Raw genomic sequence first — 21,431 nt, forward strand, 5'->3', positions numbered from 1 at the left:
AAGTTTGAAAAATGTCTTTTCAGAATCCCTCTAAATTTGGGGACTCCCAAATGGATCATATTGATCCATTATTGTGAGTATCCTCTTTTCTCACAAAGGTCACAAAAAATAGAAATTATGTAATTTGAGAAATGTAAGGCATTGAGAATCATCCAGTTTACATAGGGTGAGTTTAACAATCTGGCATTTTTTTTTCTGATGTTATGCCCAATTCTTTCTTAATTTTGGTTTGGTTCTCATGAGCTTCTAAGGAAGGAAACTTGAAGAAAAGAATTGAACAAATGTTTTTAAGTGCTTTCTAATCTAAATGTCCATTATGTCGAACACAAAAATGTTACGCATGCTTAACTACTACACATGCAAGAGAACCATAACTTGGGTTTTTATGCAGTACATTTTCCCCCATGGCACATATCAATAAAAATACTCATCTTTCCAGTTGTTTGTAAATCCACTAGATGGCCCTATGTCATCTTTCTTCACACAAATGAAAGCTTGTCAGATTTTTTTTTAATTGGTTGCTGTCAAGCAGTAAATGTATTCCACAGTAAATAGCATAATATCTCACTACAAGTTCAAGGCACACAGAATTCATTCTACTTCAAAGTACCCAAAATGAAGTCATGTCCATCACAGGCTTTGAAACCCCCTTCAAATTTAGACCTACAGCATGGTAACAGGTCCTTTTAGCCCACGAGTCTGTGCCATCCAATTGACCTACACCCTTGGTACGTTTTGAAAGATGGAAGGAAACTGGAGCAATCGGAAGAAACGCATGCAGACGTGAGGCGTAAATACAAATTCCTTACAGACAGTACAAGATTTGAACCAGCGTTGCACTAACCGTGCCGCCCAACATTGCAGGTGAAGCAATACCTCTAAAAAAGGTAGCCAATACAAAAAAAGGACCCCCATCTTCCTTGTCACAATCTCTTATCACCGTTACCTTTAGTTAAAAGGTGCAGAAGCCTGAACACCAGTACCTCTCAGTTCAAGAACAGTTTCTTAAGAACAGTTTCTTTCCAACAGCTATCAAACTCTTGAAGCTGCCCTTGATACACTAATTGTAGACTGCTCCAACATCACAAACAGATTGTCAGCACTTTTGCAAGTCACTTTCACCAGGAGTACGGTGAATATTATTTATCTTGTGTATTCATTGTTTCTCGAACTGCTTTGTTAAACTAAACAAATTTTCTTTACAAGAACCTGTTCAGATGCAGCAAGTGAGATTTTTGGTGCACATGTATGTCAATGAATTAATTATCATATTTCTTTTAATAATCTGCTCAATTTATTTCAATCACTTTAAATGTAAAATTTTCCCTTCCTTTTAAACACATTGGTGAGTATTTAGTCCTTTGTGTTAGCGTTGAACTAAATTCAGTTTGGAAAATATTCCACAATTGGCATGCTTGTCTCTAAGTCCAATTCTTTTTCTCTCTGTAGATTGGTACAGCAAACAGTCTAGAGCTTCTGGAGGATCCCAAAGCTGAAGTTGTAGATGAAATTGCTGCTAAACTTGGATTGAGGAAGGTGATTGGCTTTTCTGCAGGAATAATGATGAAGCTGTCAACGCTTGTTATTGAAGAGAAACTTGATAGTAGGATCTGGCCCCTATGATAAATTAATTGCAAGAATTGAGGGAGGGTTGCAATCAGCGTTATTCTGGTATATCACTAAGAAATTCTCTTGTTCAAAAGTCGGTGGGAGTGAAGCTTGAGCATAAAAATGTCAAGCAAACAGACAAGAACACTTTTTAGGGCTTGTCTCTTTTTGGCATGCTTTTCAAAGTTTATTTAGACTTGTCTTAATTATACCACAGATTGTCCCTTGCACTCTTCAACCTGCCATAAAGTGGCTTTGTGGTTTTTATCAAGTTAAAAGGATTGCACTTTTCTTTAACTGTAACCTAAGCGTTGACGAAGTACTTTAAAATGGGGGCTTTTCTCCAACGTTTGATGCCTACGATGGTTTTCATTTATTAACAATAAGCAGATGTGGAGCATTGGCTTGCAATAAATGGAAGTAATTGTTTCCAGTTGTGTTGGACAGTACAATGCAAGGCTTCTGGATGAATGGAAAATAAAGTTTATTTAACTTCCAGCCCTGGGTGAATAGAACAAATACTCTTAAGTTCAGGCACAGCTGCGTTCCTGAATTAAAGCAGAAGTGTTTTCTGAATAATAACTATTTGGTAATGTGTGCCAAAATGTTAACTAATATATGGGATTGTACAATGAGATAGGAGTGTTACTGGGATGCTATGGTGTGTGAGAAAGAATAATTGGTTAGCAAAATAGCATATGGGCAGGGGCTGAGCAATTTGTATAAACAAAATTAAGTGGAAAATATAAAGAATCCAAAAGAATGATTACATATGGCAAATCTATTTTTGGCTTTGTAGTTTGCTTTGGCCAAGCTTTAGCTATTCTGGACTAATGACTTGATGCTAAATTGATAAGTACCTTGATGTTTTATTGCATTCCTGATATTTAATAAGTATAATTTGTTGCTACCACAGTATTTCTTTAACAATCTGCTAAGCTCTCTATTTCGTAATTGTTCCACCATGTGTCAAGAGGGGCACCAGTTGCACCTTTATTATGCTTTCCATTATTAAGTCCTGTGGCTTTGATACATATCCTATGACCTATCCAAATAAAATATATATTGAAAAAATGTTTAATTGCAAAAGCAGTTTCTGACACTTTAAGAAGTCATGGCCACAAAGTTGTTTTCATAGGATATGCAAATATCGGAAATTTTTGTTGTAAGATTGATTTGTGAGGCTTTTATTTCTGATCTTGAGAGTTGACCTGGCACTTTTTCTTTCTGATATTTAGAAGCACATCTGTTGTCTGAGCACAACGTGGCATCAGAGAGAAAGCTTAGTGATTGAACTAAGTCTTTCCTGGGCTTCAGCTGAAAGTAATGGCAAGGAAACATTAAAACATTTAATGCTCTAAATCTGTGGTTCTCAACCTTTTTCTTTCCACTCACATACCACTTTAAGTATTCCCTATGCCATAGGTGCTCTGTGATTAGTAAGGAATTGCTTAAGGTGCTATGTGTGAGTGGAGGAAAAAAAATTTGAAAACCACAGTTTCAATTGTACCCAATTGACTCGTTATGTGTACGGTTTCATAACTCCAAAGGAAATGGGCCAATGACAATTTTTCTCAAGTAAAATATTTCAGTAACAATTGGGTCTAGAGCAGTGATTCTCAACCTTCCCTTCCCACTCACATCCCACCTTCAGCAATCCCTTATTAATCACAGAGCACCAATGGCATAGGGATTACTTAAAGTGGGATGTGAGTGGAAAGAAAAAGGATGAGAACCACTGCTCTCAATGATCTGGATGCATTTGACTTTCTGCATCTTGTTTCAGGTTGGTTGGATATTCACAGACCTTTTATCCGAGGATACAAGAAAAGGCACGGTCAAGTTCATCAGGAATAAAGTAAGGAATTTTTTTGCTTATTGAGCAGGGTTTTAGGACTGCAAAAAAAAGCTTGCACAGAATCACGATACATATGCAGGACATGTATTTCATTTATACAAATAAATATTGTTTATATAAATAAATAGAGTCTCGGATGGTTAGTATGAGCAGTTGCTTTGGTTGTTCAGCGTTCTCACTGCCCATGAGAAGAAGCTGTTCCTCAACCTGGTGGTGCTGGCTCTGATGCTCTTGTATCTCTTCCCAGACGGGAGCATCTAAAAGATGCTGTGTGCGGGGTGGAAGGGGTCATCACTAATTTTGCACGCCCTCTTCAGACAATGTGTCATGTGGGAAGAGTATCAGGTTCGGTGGGTTCACTGAGGCACGAGTCTGGACACGTGTTACAATCTCAAGCAACTTTTATTGACACGGGAAACAAATGGGGAGAACATTAAGCAACGATATACTGTGTGCTCAATAGAGAGTGTCTTCTATAATTCTTTGTCTCTGTTTAGACAAAACTGCTAGTAAACATCATCAGTCAAATAAAGGGAGATCCCAGTGATGTTATTAACCATTTTGATGATCCTCTATATTGACTTCTAGATTGGTGCTTTACAGCTACCATACCACATGATGATGCAGCCGGACAGGACACTCTCGATTGTGCTCTTGTAAAATATTGTCAAGATGGGAGCCAGTAGCTTTGCCCCCCTCAACCCCTTAGGAAGTGTAAGCGATGTTGCATCTTCCTATCTAATGAAGAGGTGTTATGGGTCCAGGATGGGCCCTCCTTTGTATGCACAGGAGGCCCTGTGATTGAACCAAGTCTTTCCTGGGCTTCATCAATGGAACCATTGATGTGCAATGGAGAATGACTGATCTCCATCCTCCTGAAATCCACAATCATCTCCTTTGCCTTGTCCATTTTGAGACTCTGGTTGTTGATCTAATATTACCTTTAACATGATAGCCACAGCTGGACCACTTTTCATGTTGGGTCTTTAGCATTAAAAAGATGTATTATTTCTAAACATGGTAAAATTATTATCTGATGCTAGGAGTTCAAGAGAAATCCAGTTAATGGTAAATGTATCAAGGCAGTGGCTAGGACGTTAAATTCATGGGCACAGCAGGTGTCCTTCAGGATGAGAAACCTTGGGATGATAGAATTCTGATGTTGACATGATTTCAGTGAGCAGTGATGGTTATTCAGTTACAAAGGGGTTCTTGCAATCTATGACAGAATTTGATGGGATGAAATCAGAAAGACTATTCCCTTTAGATTTGGTATTGATTTTTAAATTCTTACTGAGAGGAAGGAAGATGAGAATAAATATTGAGGTATACTTCATTATGTTATGCCTTTCCACAAGCCTTAGTAGAAGCATAGACTTGAATTTTCAAAATAATAGCAGCTAAATTTTTGAAATAGGGAAAAAAAATGGCTATGAAAAAATACTGGATTAGTTTTGAATTTTCCTTATTAAAGCTGCTGTTATATGCACCAAGGCTTCATGAATTCTATGGTGTTTATGGTCTGTTCACTCTCAGCAGAATTGATGCTAATTCGCTTTTGGTTTGGTTCCAAGGCCAAAGAGAGTTGGGTAAACTTTACCACTATGAATAGTATTCAGGTTGGGCTGTTGCCGTTTTAACTTTGGTATATTCCTGATGGAAAGCACAAGGGAGTCTGTCCTTGGTACCATCTTCCCTGCTGCTTTTGAATGGTTAACCAGAGATTCTCATTGGTGGGTGAAGGAAGGAGACTTGGAAAACTCCCCTATAATGCATATATCCTGCCATGGAGAATCTTGGATGGAATAATATGTCTATTTCAGAATTGTTGTTTTATATGTGCACTGATTGTATGAAATAAGATCTCAGATCTCATGGGGTTTCTGGGAGAGGATATTGCTCTTAGTTCAGTGGTTTGGAGGATTTTACAGAATCAATTTCTGTTCTTTATAGTCCCTGATAGAGGTAATCCATGTCTCAGAGTGTGTAGTTTGAGGTTTTGATATTCAAATACTTTTCCATCCAAAGGCTATGCTGGTGCATGGAAGGTGATGGTGAATTTCATCTTTGGCCATCTTCACAGAGGGATATATGGAGAATGAGGATGGAAGGATCAGTTGCCTTGCATGCATAAATAAATTAATTGATTTAAGTGGAAATTCCACAAGTTTAGACTATTAACATGGGTCATTCCACAAATTTGACAGTGGCTGGTAAATCAGTAATAATATGTATGATATAAATCCCAAATCTATGGTTAATAATTTTCCATGCTAATTTTTTTTTCTGTCAGGATGCACATTTTCTAAGTGCAGAGGAGTGTATCACAGCAGGATATTTCCAGAACAAGCACCCCAATGCTTGCCGATTATCTCCTGATGGTCATTTTGGATCCAAGTTTGTTACTGTCTTGGCAACAGGTACGTGTTGACTCTTCCTGTGATCAAATCAGTTTGTTATCTTGTTACAAAATAAGAAGCCTAGTCTGCACCACTTAGTGGACCGTTGATGTAAATTCTATTTGCCACAACCAGGCAAGTGGTCCCCTACTTGCAATGGTCCGACTTGCGATTTTTCAAAGTGATGACTGTTGTTATTTAGTTTCATGTCATATGTTAAAGTGAGGTCATTGCAAGCATCGTTGATTTTTTTTTTCTGATAAATGTTGATAATTCCTCTAAGGGGAATTCTTTGTAGCCTCCTTGGTCAATCACTTTTAATCCAGTTGGAAAAGTCGCAGAGACTGATACCGTGTTGTCAGGAGAGAATGGGGCAGTGAGATCAGTGTTGGGAATGATAAAGGTCTGTGGGGAGAAGGGGGGGGGGGGGGGGCAGTGGGATACAGTGCTGTCGGCATTATACAAGGTATACCTGTATTCTATTTCGACTTACAATTTTTTTAGACTTGTGATGGCTCTGCCGGAAAGTAACCCCATCGTAAGTTGATAAACACCTGTACTGTTAAACACAAGTGTTTTTTTTTCCTCTCTGTCCCTACAGTAAACTACCTGCAATTTTCAGGCTGTTCAGTGGAACTGGATCAGATGTTGTCCGAAAGATTTGTGTTTGCAGTGATTCAATATATCCAGATCAGAAAGATAATATAAAAATACAACCTCATAGGATCATAAGTTTTTGCAAAGTTTATAATTTTACATTTGGATTACCAGTATGACTTGAAGAGAGCAGTAGAAATCTTCAAACAAATTTCTTTCATTATCCCAGTTCTGTCGGCACTTTAAATTTGTGTTCTTCATTTCCTTAGGTGGCCCAGATAATCAGGTTCATTTTGAAGGTTACCAGGTTTCCAATCAGTGCATGGCTCTTGTGGGCGATGACTGTTTTCTGCCATGTAGAGATGCACCGGAACTGGGATATGTAAAGGAGTCTTCCAGTGAACAGTATGTTCCTGATGTTTTCTACAAGGTAACTATGAAACTGTGCTGTGATGGGTTATAAAGAACAAGTATAATAACCAGTTTAAATGTGATTTATTCATTGTTTGTTAGCATAATTCTTCATATTATCTTATTAACCTTTTTACAAGATTTCTGTGGTTTCTTGGAAGCAATGGAAAGAGAGCTTCAAAAGTGAAAATCAATGATAATGTGATAAAATGTTGTTACTTTATGTGTGAGGAAAGTTTTTTTGGCCAAGTAGAAGGCCTTTAGACTCAACTTTCTTGTTTTTTTTTTCTTTGAGCCTTTCTGTTTGGCAAGACCAAACTACCAATTACTTCAAGTAATTGAAGGTCCCTTCCTTCAAGTCAGTTTGCATTTACCTCTTTAGTGTTCCTCTTCCTACTTTGTTCCTCCAGCTCTAGCTTTATCTGTTAGACTCAACTGTTCGCATCAATGATTGGGCTCTCTCGGTGGCCAACCATTTCACTTCTGCACCTCACTCCCATGCTGATGTGTCTATGCATGGCCTCGTGTACTGTCAAACCAAGAACATCCGTAAACTGGAGGAGCAACACCTAATTTTCCAACTGGATGGCATTAACATCAATTTCTCCAGTTTCTGTTAGTCTACTCTCCATTCTCCCTCCCCCATCCTTCTGTCCTCTTTCCTCCAACTCTCCACCCCCTTCCCTCTCCATTTACAAAGTCCTCCCTACCTTATCCATCTTCCTGTGAGACTGTACCCCACCATTTTGTTCAGCCCACTGCCTACATCTTGCTTGTACCTTGAAGTGCTCAAGCCTGAAATGTTGGTTATGTATATCTTTGCTATATAAAGTACACTGTTTGACCTGCTGAGTTTCTCCAGCATTGTGCTTTTACTTCCATCATGGTGTTTGCAGACTTGTGTGTTTTACTTGTAGATAAATTCATGTTTTGTTGGAGTCTTACTGAGCCCATCATGTCCAAGAACTTATCCCATACTATTTTGAAAACTATTTTGTGGTCCCACTGTCCTGTTGGGCAATATTTAACTTAAAAAATAATTGGAGTCTCTTTGCCAATTAATTCATGTTTGTAATTTTGTTTCCCATCATCTCTACTCCATGGAGAACATTGCCAGCTTCTCTCTGATCTCAAATTGGCTGAAGTTCTTGATGTCTGGTTGATAGTGTAAAGCTCTTGCTTTCAACAAGACTTCAATAACCTGCTATGATATGGCCCTCATTTTCTGCTGTTTTAATTCTTATCTGAGCAGTTATAGCCAAATAATTGTCTGAATGCACATGAGATTGTCTGATCTCAGAAGCTAAGCAGGCTCAGACCTGGGCAGTACTTGGTAGGGAGACCGCCTGGGAATACCAGGTCGTGTAGGTTTCTGTGAGGGGCGCTGGACAAAGTGGCGATTCTCCATCTGCCTTAAGGGTAGACCAAAGTTAAAGAATTTCATGTATATTACAATTTAAATGGCAATAATGGAACCTTTACTTTCCCTCTCTGGTACCATCATCTGCAATGATTAGAATGACCTACTTTCGAACACTTCACTTTCCCATCTGCATGTTGCAACAATGCCTGTAGACACAGAACCAATTCTTCGATCTAAGCAGACAACACCAAACTCTTTCATAACTGTCATTTGATTGTTTCAATTTTTTTTAAACTCTCCTTCCAATATCAAATGCACAGAAAGTTCCTTTAGTTATTCGGAGTTGATTCCAGCTAAAAGCTGTTCCCCTCTACACATTTTTTTTGCTCCCTCTCGACTGAGTTAAACTGATAACAGATTACACACCAGACTAAGCTATCCACTGCATACTTTCCCCATCACTATTATTGCCTATTTCTACTAACATCATATCATTCATCTGATGAAACCTTAGTTACATTTAAATCTACCTATTCCCAGGCCTCCCCTGGATTATCTTGAGGTCATTCAAAATTTTGCTGCTCGTGACTGACGCTATGTCCCTACATAACCTCTGTGAAACACAAGTCTGTAGATGCTGCAATTGTAGTAAAAACACAAATGCTGGAGGAACTCAGCTGGTTTCACAGCGTCCATAGGAGGAAACGTTGGTAATATAACTTTACCACCTATTGTTATTGCTGTTGATTATCTGTCCTAGTACCTCCTTGTGTGACAGGGTTTCTGTGGTAAATCTGTGTCATGCTGTCAATCTCTCACTATGCTTAGTCTGCAATACTGGCATTGGACATGAATTATCTCTACCACCAAGGGCACTCCCCTTCCTTGACTATAACTGTGTACGCACCTATTATCATTCATTATTGTACTACTGAGTTTCTACTAATAAAAGCACAGATGTGTTTAACTACACTGCCTTTGATCTCTTCATTATCTGGCACATCAGTTTCAAATTCCTGTAATGTCTTATATTACCAACAAGTGCAGAGAATGGTACGCAAGACTCAAGCGGGCCAAATTCGAAATCTGATGTTTAGAATAATCATCTCTTTTACTTTACGCTTCTATTTATAAAGCAAGATATTGCATTTGCTTTTATTGACTTTTCCAACCTGGATTATTTGTTTATAAATGTGAAGCTGTAGTTTTTTTGTCCAGCACAATCTTAAAAGATGTAACTCTCCTTGTCTTTCTTACTGTCCCAGTGCTTGCTTTATATTAAATTTCATCTGCCATATATCTACCCATTTTTAGTTGTCCTGGAGATTTAAATTTCCAATTTATTTTCAAGTACATACATCACATAGATCCCTGAGATTCCGTTTTCCTGTGGACGCAGCAGAATTACCACTAATTGATAGTGCAAAAAAAATAACTTGTACACAGTGTAAAACAAAGAAAGAACAGTAAACGAACTGTGCCATACAGAGAAAACAAAAAAAAAATCAAAGTGCGCAAGTAAGAGTTCTTAAATGAGCCCCTGATTGAGTTTGTCGTTGAGGAGTCTGATGGTGGAGGGGGAGCAGCTGTTCCTGAACCTGGTGGTGCAAGTCTTGTGGCACCTAGACCTGATGGCTGCAGCAGGAATAGGGCATGTGCTGGGTGGTGAGGGTCTTTGATGATTGCTGCTTCTCTTTGACAGCAGTGTTCCCTGTATATGTGTTCAATAGTGAATAGGGTTTTGCCTGTGACGTCCTGGGCTGTATCCACTACCTTTTGCAGGGCTTTACGCTCAGAGGTATTGGTATTTCCATACCAGACCACGATGCAGCCGGTCACCACACTTTCTACCACACCTCTAGAAATTTGCCAGGGTTTCTGATGTCATAGCTAACCTCCACAAACTCCTGAAGTAGAGGCACTGATGTGCTTTCTTCATGATGCCATTGGTGTGTTGGGTCTAGGAAAGATCCTCTGAGATAGTGACTCCCAAGAACTTAAATTTGCTCACCCTCTCCACCTCTGATCTCCCAATGATCACTGGATTGTACACCTCTGGCTTTCCTTTCCTAAGTCAACAATCAGCTCCTTAGTTTTGGTGACATGGAATGCAAGGTTGTTGTTGGTGCACCATTCAGACAAGTTCTCATTCTCCTTCCTGTATGTTGACTGCTGCTATTCTTATCAAATTAACACATGATTGACTTTTCTTATAACATCATTGCCCTGATTTTTTTTTTAAAAATGTTTGAGGAACGAATAGGAAAGTGAGCAGAAGCAGTGATTTGTTGCATGTTCTAATAAGTGAGCTGGCATGGTGAATTTTTTTTCTCTCTTGTAGGATGTTGACAAGTTTAGCAATGAAATTACGCAGTTGGCACGGCCATTGCCAGTTGAATACCTGATCATAGATGTAAGTTGGAGCTAAGGTACATTTCTAACCTTGAATTTGCTTGGTTGCATTTCATTTTGGCCTGGAACATTGCAAGAAATAGAGATGAGACTTAATTTTTCTGACATTCATTTTGCTTCTACAATTCTACGATATTGCATAGAGCTGATGTGGAAAAAGGCTTTTAATATGAATTTTTAAAGAATATTTTTAATTTCGCGTGATATTTTGTCATAAGTTTAGTTTATTTCAAACTTCTTAAAGATCCATACAAATTGAAACCGGAAATAAATGATCTCAAAGGGGGAAAAAGATGAATGCTGCACTGAAATTAAGGTAGAATTCATAACTGATCTATCTAATATAACTCAATCTGCATTAGTAAAGAAATATCCTCACAATAGGTCTTAATTTGATTCTCTTTTCCAAAATATTCTGCTATTTACATTCTTAAATCTTTTAACTGATTTGTGTAAACATTCCTTTGACGGCAGATTCCCACCACTTTTCCCAAGGATCCTGTCTACACCTTTGCTTCATCTCCACAACCTTTCTCTGTAGTGAACAGGGATGTTGTAGGAGAAACACAGGTAAAAGTTCCTACCAAATTTTTAAAAAAATGTTTCCATAAGAAGTGTTTTTCTCTGACCCTTTAAATGTTCTTTTGTTTTATTTAGGATTTTCACACCCTGGCTTCCTACTTGGCACATAATCAATCTGCGGTTTTTCTTGATGTCATCTCAGATTTCCATTTGCTTCTGTTCCTGGTTACCAATGATGTTATGCCACTCAGGGTGAGTATTGTTTTAAGAGTGCCTGTATAAATCCATGTGGAAGTAGTAAGTTGTACTGTTTAAAAGTTCCATTTAACATTGAAGGCAGGTACTTAAGCTCTCTGCAGTAAGTGACCACGCCAAAAGGATTGTATTAAAAAAAAAAAAAAAAAAAATTTGAAATAAAAACGGAAAATACTGTAGGCATCGCTGGGTCAGGCTGCATCAATGCAAAGAGAAACTAGTAGTTCATGTTAAAGGCTCTTCATCAGAACTATTCAGTGTTTCCAGCAATTTCTGTTACTTCAGACTTCCAGCATCTACAGTCTTAATTTTCATCTTAAATATTATTTGCGAGATATTAACTTTGAATAAGAAAAACAAAAAGAGATAACGTATCAAAATCTGTTAATATTCTGCATCGCTTAAGGGCATGACAGTTACTGATACTTATTCCAATTTTGGGTATATCGGGATAAAATACACTTTATTTTGCAGAAGCATAATTTATTTTAACGCCAGCAAGCAACAAAAATAAATGCCTTAAATTTAAAACTATTATTAGCATATGGGACGAGTTGCGAGTGCCACATGTGAGCAAATGGAAAATTGGTATCAGTAACCATTGCAAGTAGGAGGCCTACTTTACACAAAGGAAGATGGTTCTGAAAGCCCCCCCCCCCCGCCCCCCCCAAGATATCACTCCAGATTTCAGGCAATGACCTGGGCACTTCATTGAATTGTCATTAAAGTTCCTTCATCCTAACATAAGCAGCATGGTTAACATAGCGGTTAGCAAAATGCTACGACAGTGGCAGCGACCCGGGATCGAATCCGGTGCTGTCTGTACATCCTCCCTTTGTTTTTGCGGATTTCCTCCGACTGCTCCAGTTCCCACCCTTTAAAACGTACAGGGGTTGTAGGTTTATTTGGGCTGGAAGGGCCTGTTACTGTACTGTATGTACTGTAATGTAATTTAAGTAGGAACATTTGCTATGATACCACAATCTTCAGTTGCCTTTTCAATTTCTCCAAAAATGAAGCTGCCTGCATGCACTAAGAATTAGATAACGTTTATGCTTGTAAGTTGTAAATAACATTCAAGGCACACAAATGTCAGGGGGCATCCATGTCCAGCAGAAGAGAATCTAAATAATGATTTCAACACTGGTAGATGAAGAAAAATCAATGCGTAGCTTGCAGAGGAGAATGCCTTTTACATCTTGGGTTTGTTTTTTTTTAAATTCAGCTACTGATTCAGAAAATAACTTTTAGTATCACTTTAGACTTGACCTGCTAATAATTCATTTAAGTATTTTTTGTGTGTTTTGATATTGAAAGTATTATTGGAATGATTTTAATTTCACTTTTGATTAGAAACAACATCGAAAGTATTATATGGATGCATTTTTTTGGCAGAGCACCAATCTGAATTGGAAACACTTTTATCTTGACATATTCACAGTTAATGTGTCCTCCAGATCATTGCTAGAACTTTTGGTTCAAAGCAATAAATTGTGTGTATTTTTAGAACGCTTCCACCAGCGTTATCTCCGCTCCATCCTCAAAATTCATTGGAGCGACTTCATCCCTAACATCGAAGTACTCGAGATGGCAGAGGCCGACAGCATCGAGTCCACGCTGATGAAGATCCAGCTGCGCTGGGTGGGTCACGACTCCAGAATGGAGGACCATCGCCTTCCCAAGATCGTGTTCTATGGCGAGCTCTCCACTGGCCACCGTGACAGAGGTGCACCAAAGAAAAAGTACAAGGACTGCCTAAAGAAATCTCTTGGTGCCTGCCACATTGACCACTGCCAGTGGGCTGATCTCGCCTCAAACCGTGCATCTTGGCGCCTCACAGTTCGGCGGGCAGCAACCTCCTTTGAAGAAGACCGCAGAGCCCACCTCACTGACAAAAGACAAAGGAGGAAAAACCCAACCCCAACCCACCAATTTTCCCCTGCAACCGTGTCTGCCTGTCCCGCATCGGACTTGTCAGCCACAATCGAGCCTGCAGCTGACGTGGACTTTTACCCCCCTCCATAAATCTTCGTCCGTGAAGCCAAGCCAAAGAAAGATGCTGGCAATGGAGCTGACCATCATAATGTTGAACTTTTTTTGCTGAATGTTGTTGGTTGGTTTTGTAGATGAGGCCAGCATGTGCAAATGGATGTTCCTGAGGCTAGTGGCTGAGCTCCAGTAATTCTCTAGCAGTCCTCAATTGCTGAATTCTGGATTGACACCGATTATGAACCTGAGATTCCCTTGCATTCAAACTAGGGAGTCTGATCCCGCATCCTAAATAGGTTTGAATCTGATCTTCAGAAATATTGACAGACAGCGCTAGAGATGGGCTCCCAGAATTGTTTGCTGGCAGGCTTGTTTTGGTGTGCTTGCATGTTTCCATAATTTCCCTGGAGATCCTGCTGTTGATCACTGTTGGGCTCTTGAATGTTTTGGCCAGCACTGTCAGGATAGGCTTGGGAGAACACAGAGCATGGGCAATGGTTCAGCAGCAGTGGTGGCGTGCATTTGACTGAAATAACTGGTCATGGTCTTTTAATTAAAAATTCATTAACAACATGAATTAACAATTCATGTTAATTTTATGCTCTTAATATTTTATTGATCTTTACAAATGTACTAAGACGTGTAGTATGTTGACTGCCAAATTACAAATTATAATAACATCAGCAAATTCCACGTGAAATCATTTTTGAGTCTAAATTTTGCTGAATCTGAAGTGTTTTCGAAAGATGTCGATGGTTTGAAATATTTCCAAAAGATTTGGTTATACTGGGCATTCACCATTCAAGCCAGTAAAATGGTGCAAGGTTTGGTAAAGGTGAAAGAAAAGGGATGTCAAGTAATTTGTACCAAGACTGAGTGAATATTTATGCTAAAATTTAATGTGTTCCTATATTTGGTTATTCAAATTGATCAACAAGAATGATCCCTGAATAGCATCCTTTTATTTAAAAAAAGATGCAAAAGTATGTTCAAATCTGAGTTTACATTGAATCGTTTGTAGAAGACGAGGTCATTTTCTGCTTGAGAAATGGCAATGAGTGAAAGAATGTTCTATGATTTGGTGCATTTTGTAATCATCATTTGTGTTAAGCACTCGTATTAGTTCCAGATATTTTGTAACTGAATCCACCTGTATTCCTTCAGCAAAAAAAATAAAGCTTGTTCATGTGAAAAGATTCTGTTATCTGATGATATAATCAAGGGCTTCAGTCATAATGAGGTGTGATTTGACACTTCTGCCAACCACTCTTTCCTAAGAAAGTATGATCCTATTTTTTGGCAGGGGTGCAGGGGAAGAATGTTCGAAGACCAAAAGTCATGCTTAAAACCAGGGTTTCCATCAACTATTAACAGGTGTTGAATTGGCTGTGACTCATTTCGAACCAACGGGTTCACTGTTCAGGGAGCAAGACATGACTACCCTTTAACCCTTTGGACTCCAGATGATAATTCTGACTTGGCCATTAATTGAATGGGTCTTGAACAAATCTTGTTCACAAATGTACTTTTTGTCAGAAGAAAACCATTTCAATTCAGTACAGGTTGAACCTCTTTTAATCCCGTGATGTTGGGACCTGGCACGGCCACAGAAAATGCCGGAAAATAGAAAATGCACAGAAAATAGCTGTCAAGGTACGGTAGGTGCTTCGATCAGACCCATTTTCTGAGCTAAAAGGATCAAATGCATCACAAATCAACTCCTGGTTAGTGCAATGCCTTGTCAGTGCCAACGATTGGGACTGGGGTTTGAATCCCGCACTGTCCGTAAGGAGTTTGTACTAATGGTGGCAGATACAAAACGTGCTGGACCACAGAGGTTCAACCTTTAGATGCTTTGTTCCATTACTGGATATGTGAAGTACAACTAAGTAAACATCAAGACAGAGGTTGTGCTCCAGAGCCTGAGTACTTTCCAAAACAAAAAGTTTTGACAGAATGTTGACTTGGAGCTGCTATATATGTGTTTTACTTTCCTTGTGTCTGTAATTTGAATACTCTCCCACCAATAATTTAGTTGCCATTTAAATTTATAGTCTCATCTATTTTGTCTATTTTTAAAAAAAAAACAGTTTAGCACAGCCTTTCATTTTGGAATTAAAACCTGCTTTCCAATGGTTCTATAAAATTAGTTTTGTAAATAACTACCTTCAGTTAAAAGTATTATAAATTGTCTTATTTTTGAGTCCTCTTTCACCTTGTGTCCAACAGCATTGACTAAAGAATGAATCAAATATTTGTCTCTCTGCTTTGTATCTTTACCAGGATAGTATCAACTTGTTGTTGGAAGCAGTGAAAACACGGAATGAGGAACTTGCCCAGACCTGGAAGAGATCAGAACAATGGGCCACTATTGAACAGCTCTGCAGTAAGACAAATGAGGGGGAAGGGTGGTGATGGTTGTTTTAAGCAATAATTGTAGAAAGGTGTGATTTTTGCTGAACGATTGTCATTCTTTTGCACGAGTCTATTAATGGAAATACTGAGTTGTACTGTTGTGTCTGAAATCTTCATCGAGAGTATGAATTTCTTGCACACTTTCTGTGACCGTATAGATGATGGCTAACAAGTTAAATGTAGATGATTAGGCAGTAAAAACAATGTGGTAACAACTGAATGACTCTTTTTAACATTTTGTATTTAAAGGATCCTTCACTAGTGAGTTTAATGAGAGAGTAGATGTGACCAGCTGTGTTCTCGCCTTGATTATTGTCTGCTTAGAAGTCTGATCACAGTTGGAGACCCTGTGTTAGGAAGCAAAAACTTGTTCAGTTACCACTGCTGACCCTGCATTTGTAAAGGTGTGTAGCACCAGATCAAGCGAAGTTGGAACTTTTGTTTTCTGTAATCCACTTTTATGTGGTCTGTGGTGAGGGCTGAACATGAACATTGGCATCTGAAGTAAGATTCCTGATATCTCTGGAGCAAGATCTCGCAGAGGAAAATGAACAGTGTAGTATTAATGGTTTTTTTTTAAATGCTGGAGAAACTTAGCAGGTCAAAGAGTGTCCTTTTATGCATAACCAATGTTTCGGGCTTGAGCCCTTCATCAAAGTATGAGAATATGCTGACCGGCATCGGAACAAAAGTGTTGGGAGGGGGTGAGGGGGTGGTAAAGGCAGGAGATGATAGATGGAGAAAGTGGGAGGAGGGATGGGTGGGTGGAAGAACTGGAAAGACAGGAAAAGGGGGAGGGGAAGGAAAAAGTGAGGAGGGTTATTGGAAAGCAGTAAAGTCCATGTTGATGCAATCTGGCTGGGGAGTGCACAGACAGAAAATAAGGTATGGCTCCTCCAATCTGCTGGGTCCTAAATGAATACTTTGTTCAGTCTTCACAAGAGAAGAGGTCCAATTTGAATTATGAGAAGCATAGAAAGGGTGGACAGCCAACACCCATTTCCCAGGGAAGTATCAGCAAACACCAGAGGGCACAGATTGGGAGATCGCTTCGCTCAGCACCTCCTTTCCATTCGCAACCACAGCAACTTCTCAGTAGCCAACCATTTCAATACCGAGTTACACGTCCATGCTCATATGTCTGTCCATTGCCTTTTGTACCATCCCCTTATTTAAAAAAGGTAATAGGGAGAATCCTGGGAATTATATGTCTTGCGTAAGTAATGTGCAAACTAATGGAGAGAATTCTTAAGGATTGTATCTATGAGCATTTGGAGAAGTACAGTCAACTCAAGGATGGTCAGCATGGCTTTTTGTTGGCTCCAGCCATCTCTTCTCTCACTTCCCACAACAGTCTAGGGCATATTGTGTCTGTCCCTGGGGCCTTGTCAATTTTGATGTTTTTAAGATGATCCAACATTTCCACTTCTCTAATCTCCATATTGTCCAGCACACAAACCTGTTCAAATTGGACCTCACCATGATCAAGGTTCTCTTCTCTTGTGAATACTAAGCAAAGTATTCATTTAGGACCTCTCCAACCTTCTCTGCCTCCAGGCACATGTTGCCCCTTTATCTTTTAGCAACCCCACCTTCATTCTTGTCATCCTTCTGTTCTAATGCAAAGAACACCTTGGGGTTATCCTTAATTCTATATGCCAAGGCCTTCTCATGTGCCCTTTGAGCTCTCCTTAGTCCTTTATTAAGCTCCTTCCTGTCATGTTCTTCCTGTTTCCTGCTTCCTATATCTAATGTATGCTTCCTTCTTCCTCTTGACTAGTTGCCTGACCTGTTTCAACAGCCATGGCTCCCTTTTCCTTCCATTCTTTCCTTTACCCAGTGCGACAAACCTATCTTGAACCCTGCACATGGTCCCTAAATGTCCTCCACATTAATTCTATCCTTTCACCCTTAAACATGTTTCCAATTTATTCTTGCTAGTTCTTGCTTCATCCTTTCATAATTAGTCCTTCCCCCCCCCCCCCCACCCCACCCCCACCCTGCAGTTAAGCATTTTCTCAGTTTGACTGTTTATATCCTTCTCTGTAGCTAAGTTAAAGCTAAGGGAATTGTGATCACTCACCAAAATGCTCGCCCACCGAGAGGTCCACCACCTGACCAGGTTCATTCCCCAGAACCAGATCCAGTATGGGCTCTCCTTGTTGCCCAATCCACATACTGCTTCAGGAATCCTCCTTGTACACACCTGACAAACACAAGAGGTGTTGCTCCTCCAATTTAAGAGTGGTTTTGGTTTGTCAGTACATGATGCCATGGACAGACATGTCATTGCAAGAGTGGAGCACAGAATTGAAGTGGTAGGCTACTGGGAGATCTCTGTTACTGATGCAGACAGAACAAGGGTGTTCAGCAAAGTGATCTCCCAGTCTGCGCCCTGAGTCTCCGATGTGCTTGTGTTGTTTTTTTCTTTGTGGTCCAGTTTCTAATTGCTACTTCTCTATTTGCAGGTACAGTGGGTGTTCAAGCACCCAGTGCTTCAGAATTTAATGCAATGAGAGCATCCCAGAGGTCTACTCCCACAGCTATGTGGTCCTGTAGACACTGCACCTTTATGAACCAGCCAGGCACTGACCAATGTGAAATGTGCAACCTACCCAGAACCTAGCCAGCAGCGAATGAAAGCCTAATCTTGCTCCACATTTTGACCCTTTTGCAGTATGGCAAGACTATAAGGAGATTTCCAGGACATCTTGGATCCAGCAAGGAATCTCTACAAGTGAAATTGTACTCTTGAGATCTGCCTGGACTCTATTATATTAAGAGGAAACAATTACTACATAGAACTTTCACTTATTTTCTTCCACAAGTTAGTTGAATGGTTTCTGAAAATGTCACTATTTGTACAAATTCTTAAAGGGTAAATTAAAAACACTTGTCCTGTTTGTTTCATGAAACTTGGAGCAAAACTCTCAGATCCAGCTTGGCAGGGTGTCATCTTGCATTAGATTCTTAGATTCACCAAGGATTTCCAGTGCAATGAATATTACTTGTCATTTTTAACATTGAAAGTGCAGCTTAAAAAAAGTTTTGATTGTTATGTCCAATATCCAGAGTTTCATTTGAAGTTGTAGCAGAGTTAAGATAAGGAGCCATGAATATATGTAACTGCAGTAATTATTTGGAAGAGGCGAGAGAGATTTAATCACCTGCGAAAAGAATTACTTGATGGTTATTACTTGTGTGGTACCTGTAATTCATGGCAATTTCCGCTGCCTTGAAAAACAGCTCCTTGCTGACTCTCTTAAAACTGCCTTGCAATTGAACATTAATGTTTCAGCACTGAGGTGGTCTCAGTACTTAAAGCATACATGAATAATTAGACCAACTTGAAATACAATATTAATTTGTGTTTTAACTAATTCTTTCTTCTCTCCCCATCAAAAAAAATCTATCTGAAAGCATATGGAGATAAATGTACTTCAGTGGATTAGAGCATATAGGGGACAGTCATTTACATGCTGACCAGTATATAATGTACAAAACATTATATATTGCTTTAACTTAATGTTTAGTTGCATATTGCACTACCAGTGTTATTCTATGTTGGTGAACTATCCTGAGGAATTTTTGGGATGCAATTAAAAGATTTCAAAAAAACTTCTTAAAATTATTCGTTATAACTAGTATGTGGATTAAAAGCTGCCGATGCAGGTGGACTCATGGGCTTGAAAATCAATTGTATGACTTGCATTTTTTATTCATTTTTATTTTCCAAGGCTAGCTTTATAAATGTGCTTCCACACTGGTGTATTTTTAACAAACTGGTTGTTTAAATAGACTGCAGTTGTTTTTAAACTGCATTGTAAACCAATAGTTAATTTTCTTTAAACTGTGTTTTAACAAAAGAGTGACAACAAAACAAGTGACAGTACTTTTAACAACTGATCTCTCGGCAACTTTTAATAATAATCTGACATAGAAATATAGTGAATGAGATGCCAACTTTACAACACTGATGCTATGAATACCCAACTCTGCCTAGCACTATGTCGTTATCCAGTGAATTTTAAGATTTCAGCCAACAGTTCAACGTAGACAAGCATTCCTTGGCAAATAAAACTGCTGCCCACCTCCACTGACAATGCATTGGTGCATACCTTTTGCGGTGAGAATAGAATTGGATTTTTTGCGCCAGGATGTTAGTTGCCTTGTATTATGAAGGCAGGTGCCACCCTTCAGTTGGACTGTATTTCAGGTAACAATATTTTGTCACTTGCACTTGTCACTTCTTGTTCAAGGTGCCTAACAAACAATCATTTAATGTGGCAATTTCAGGGTTCAATGTCTCTTCTTGCTTTAATAAAAAAGGCCAACTGGAAGTGAAATGTGATCAAAATGGATAGAAGCATTTGCTGTTTAGTGTGATGGCTTCAGTGCTCATGCAGTTGACTCTAATCAGGATGCTTGTTTGATTTCCAAATTGAGACTGTTTAAATTGGGGGAAATTGTATGTTTCTGCATAGTAAGGGAATTTGATGAGATGAAATTGTGAATATGACTGCCCTGATTTCTGGCAAAAAAAAAATTGTTTACCTGGAAACTGGTAAGAAGTTGGTATGTCTCTGCTAGGCTTAATAGTGCAATCTGGTTTAAATGCATTAATAGTACTTTCTAGATCAGTGGTTCTCAATCTCCCCCTGCCCCCCCCCCCCAAAAAAAAACTCATATATGACCTTAAGTAATCCTTTACTACACCCAGAGCACCTTTGGTATTCTATGCCATAGGGGCTCTGTGGTTAATAAGGAATTACTGAAGGTGGTATGTGAGTTGGGTGGGGGGGGGGGGGGAGGAAGGAAGGTTGAGAATCACTGATCTGGATATGTTGGCTATGTGGCTATAATTCCTCCTGTACATGTCTTGCTGTTGATACGGCCAGTGAGAAGGCAGACAGAATCTAATACTGGGGAGATGATCTGTGCTGCAACAAAAAGATGAAAATTTAATGAGGAAGAGAACACGAGAACAGATGAGTGCTTGTGTTGGGAACATCTTGGAAGAGGAAGCATTTGAATTTGATGTAGAGGGCAGTTGGTTTACATATCCTGACATCCAAAACTTCAAACTAGTTAATTTTAATTTACTTATAGGAATAAAAATGGGATAAAATTAGTAGAAAAGAAAACTATTTAAAGCAAGTAAGTAAAAGGCCAAACAGTTGGGCAATAGGTGTTTTTGAACCTCTGTTTTGTGTTGGTCATGTTTTGGAGTGAAATGTGAGGTGATGAGAAGTTCCTAATTTATCAATGCAAATTGTTCCTTTAAGTGAAGCTGAAATGGTTTGGCCCTTTTACCTTCTGTGGAAAAAGGAGTTTTAATGCAACCAAGTTATCAAACGTGCTGATTAATATACATCTTGCCAATGAGATCATTCTTGCTCATAGGTGGCAGCTCTTCTCCAGGAGATAGATACTTGGGTTAAGGTACTTTGAATCACAAGAAAAATTTTAATGGAGCTCTAGTATCATAACCTCAGCATTCTTTTAAAGCATCCATTTTCTGTCGGATTTGTGTATGTTTTATTTATTCAAATTAGTGGCACTTTGATTGGATTTTGTAAAATGCACAATTAGAAAATGAATT

At 39.0% G+C, this 21,431-nt stretch overlaps 1 protein-coding gene across 3 annotated transcripts in view; it reads left to right on the plus strand.

Moving 5' to 3' along the window:
* The window catches only part of nploc4 (NPL4 homolog, ubiquitin recognition factor), a 42,356-nt gene extending 22,834 nt beyond the window's left edge, over nt 1–19,522 (plus strand). For 2 of the 3 annotated variants that reach the window (XM_069930118.1, XM_069930117.1), the window contains exons 9-17: nt 1,450–1,536; nt 3,395–3,466; nt 5,760–5,886; nt 6,732–6,892; nt 10,578–10,649; nt 11,123–11,218; nt 11,306–11,422; nt 15,698–15,800; nt 18,298–19,522. In XM_069930118.1, coding sequence (XP_069786219.1) covers nt 1,450–1,536; nt 3,395–3,466; nt 5,760–5,886; nt 6,732–6,892; nt 10,578–10,649; nt 11,123–11,218; nt 11,306–11,422; nt 15,698–15,800; nt 18,298–18,455 — 993 coding nt within the window. In that variant the 3' untranslated portion in view covers nt 18,456–19,522. Of the gene's footprint in view, nt 1–1,449; nt 1,537–3,394; nt 3,467–5,759; nt 5,887–6,731; nt 6,893–10,577; nt 10,650–11,122; nt 11,219–11,305; nt 11,423–15,697; nt 15,801–16,078; nt 16,234–18,297 lie in introns of all 3 variants that reach the window. The other variant, XR_011354903.1, reaches the window with a different exon arrangement.
* The last annotated feature ends 1,909 nt before the right edge of the window (nt 19,523–21,431 follow it).

Source organism: Narcine bancroftii, chromosome 3 (genome assembly GCF_036971445.1).
Source record: "Narcine bancroftii isolate sNarBan1 chromosome 3, sNarBan1.hap1, whole genome shotgun sequence".
Classification (NCBI taxonomy): Eukaryota; Metazoa; Chordata; class Chondrichthyes; order Torpediniformes; family Narcinidae; genus Narcine; species Narcine bancroftii.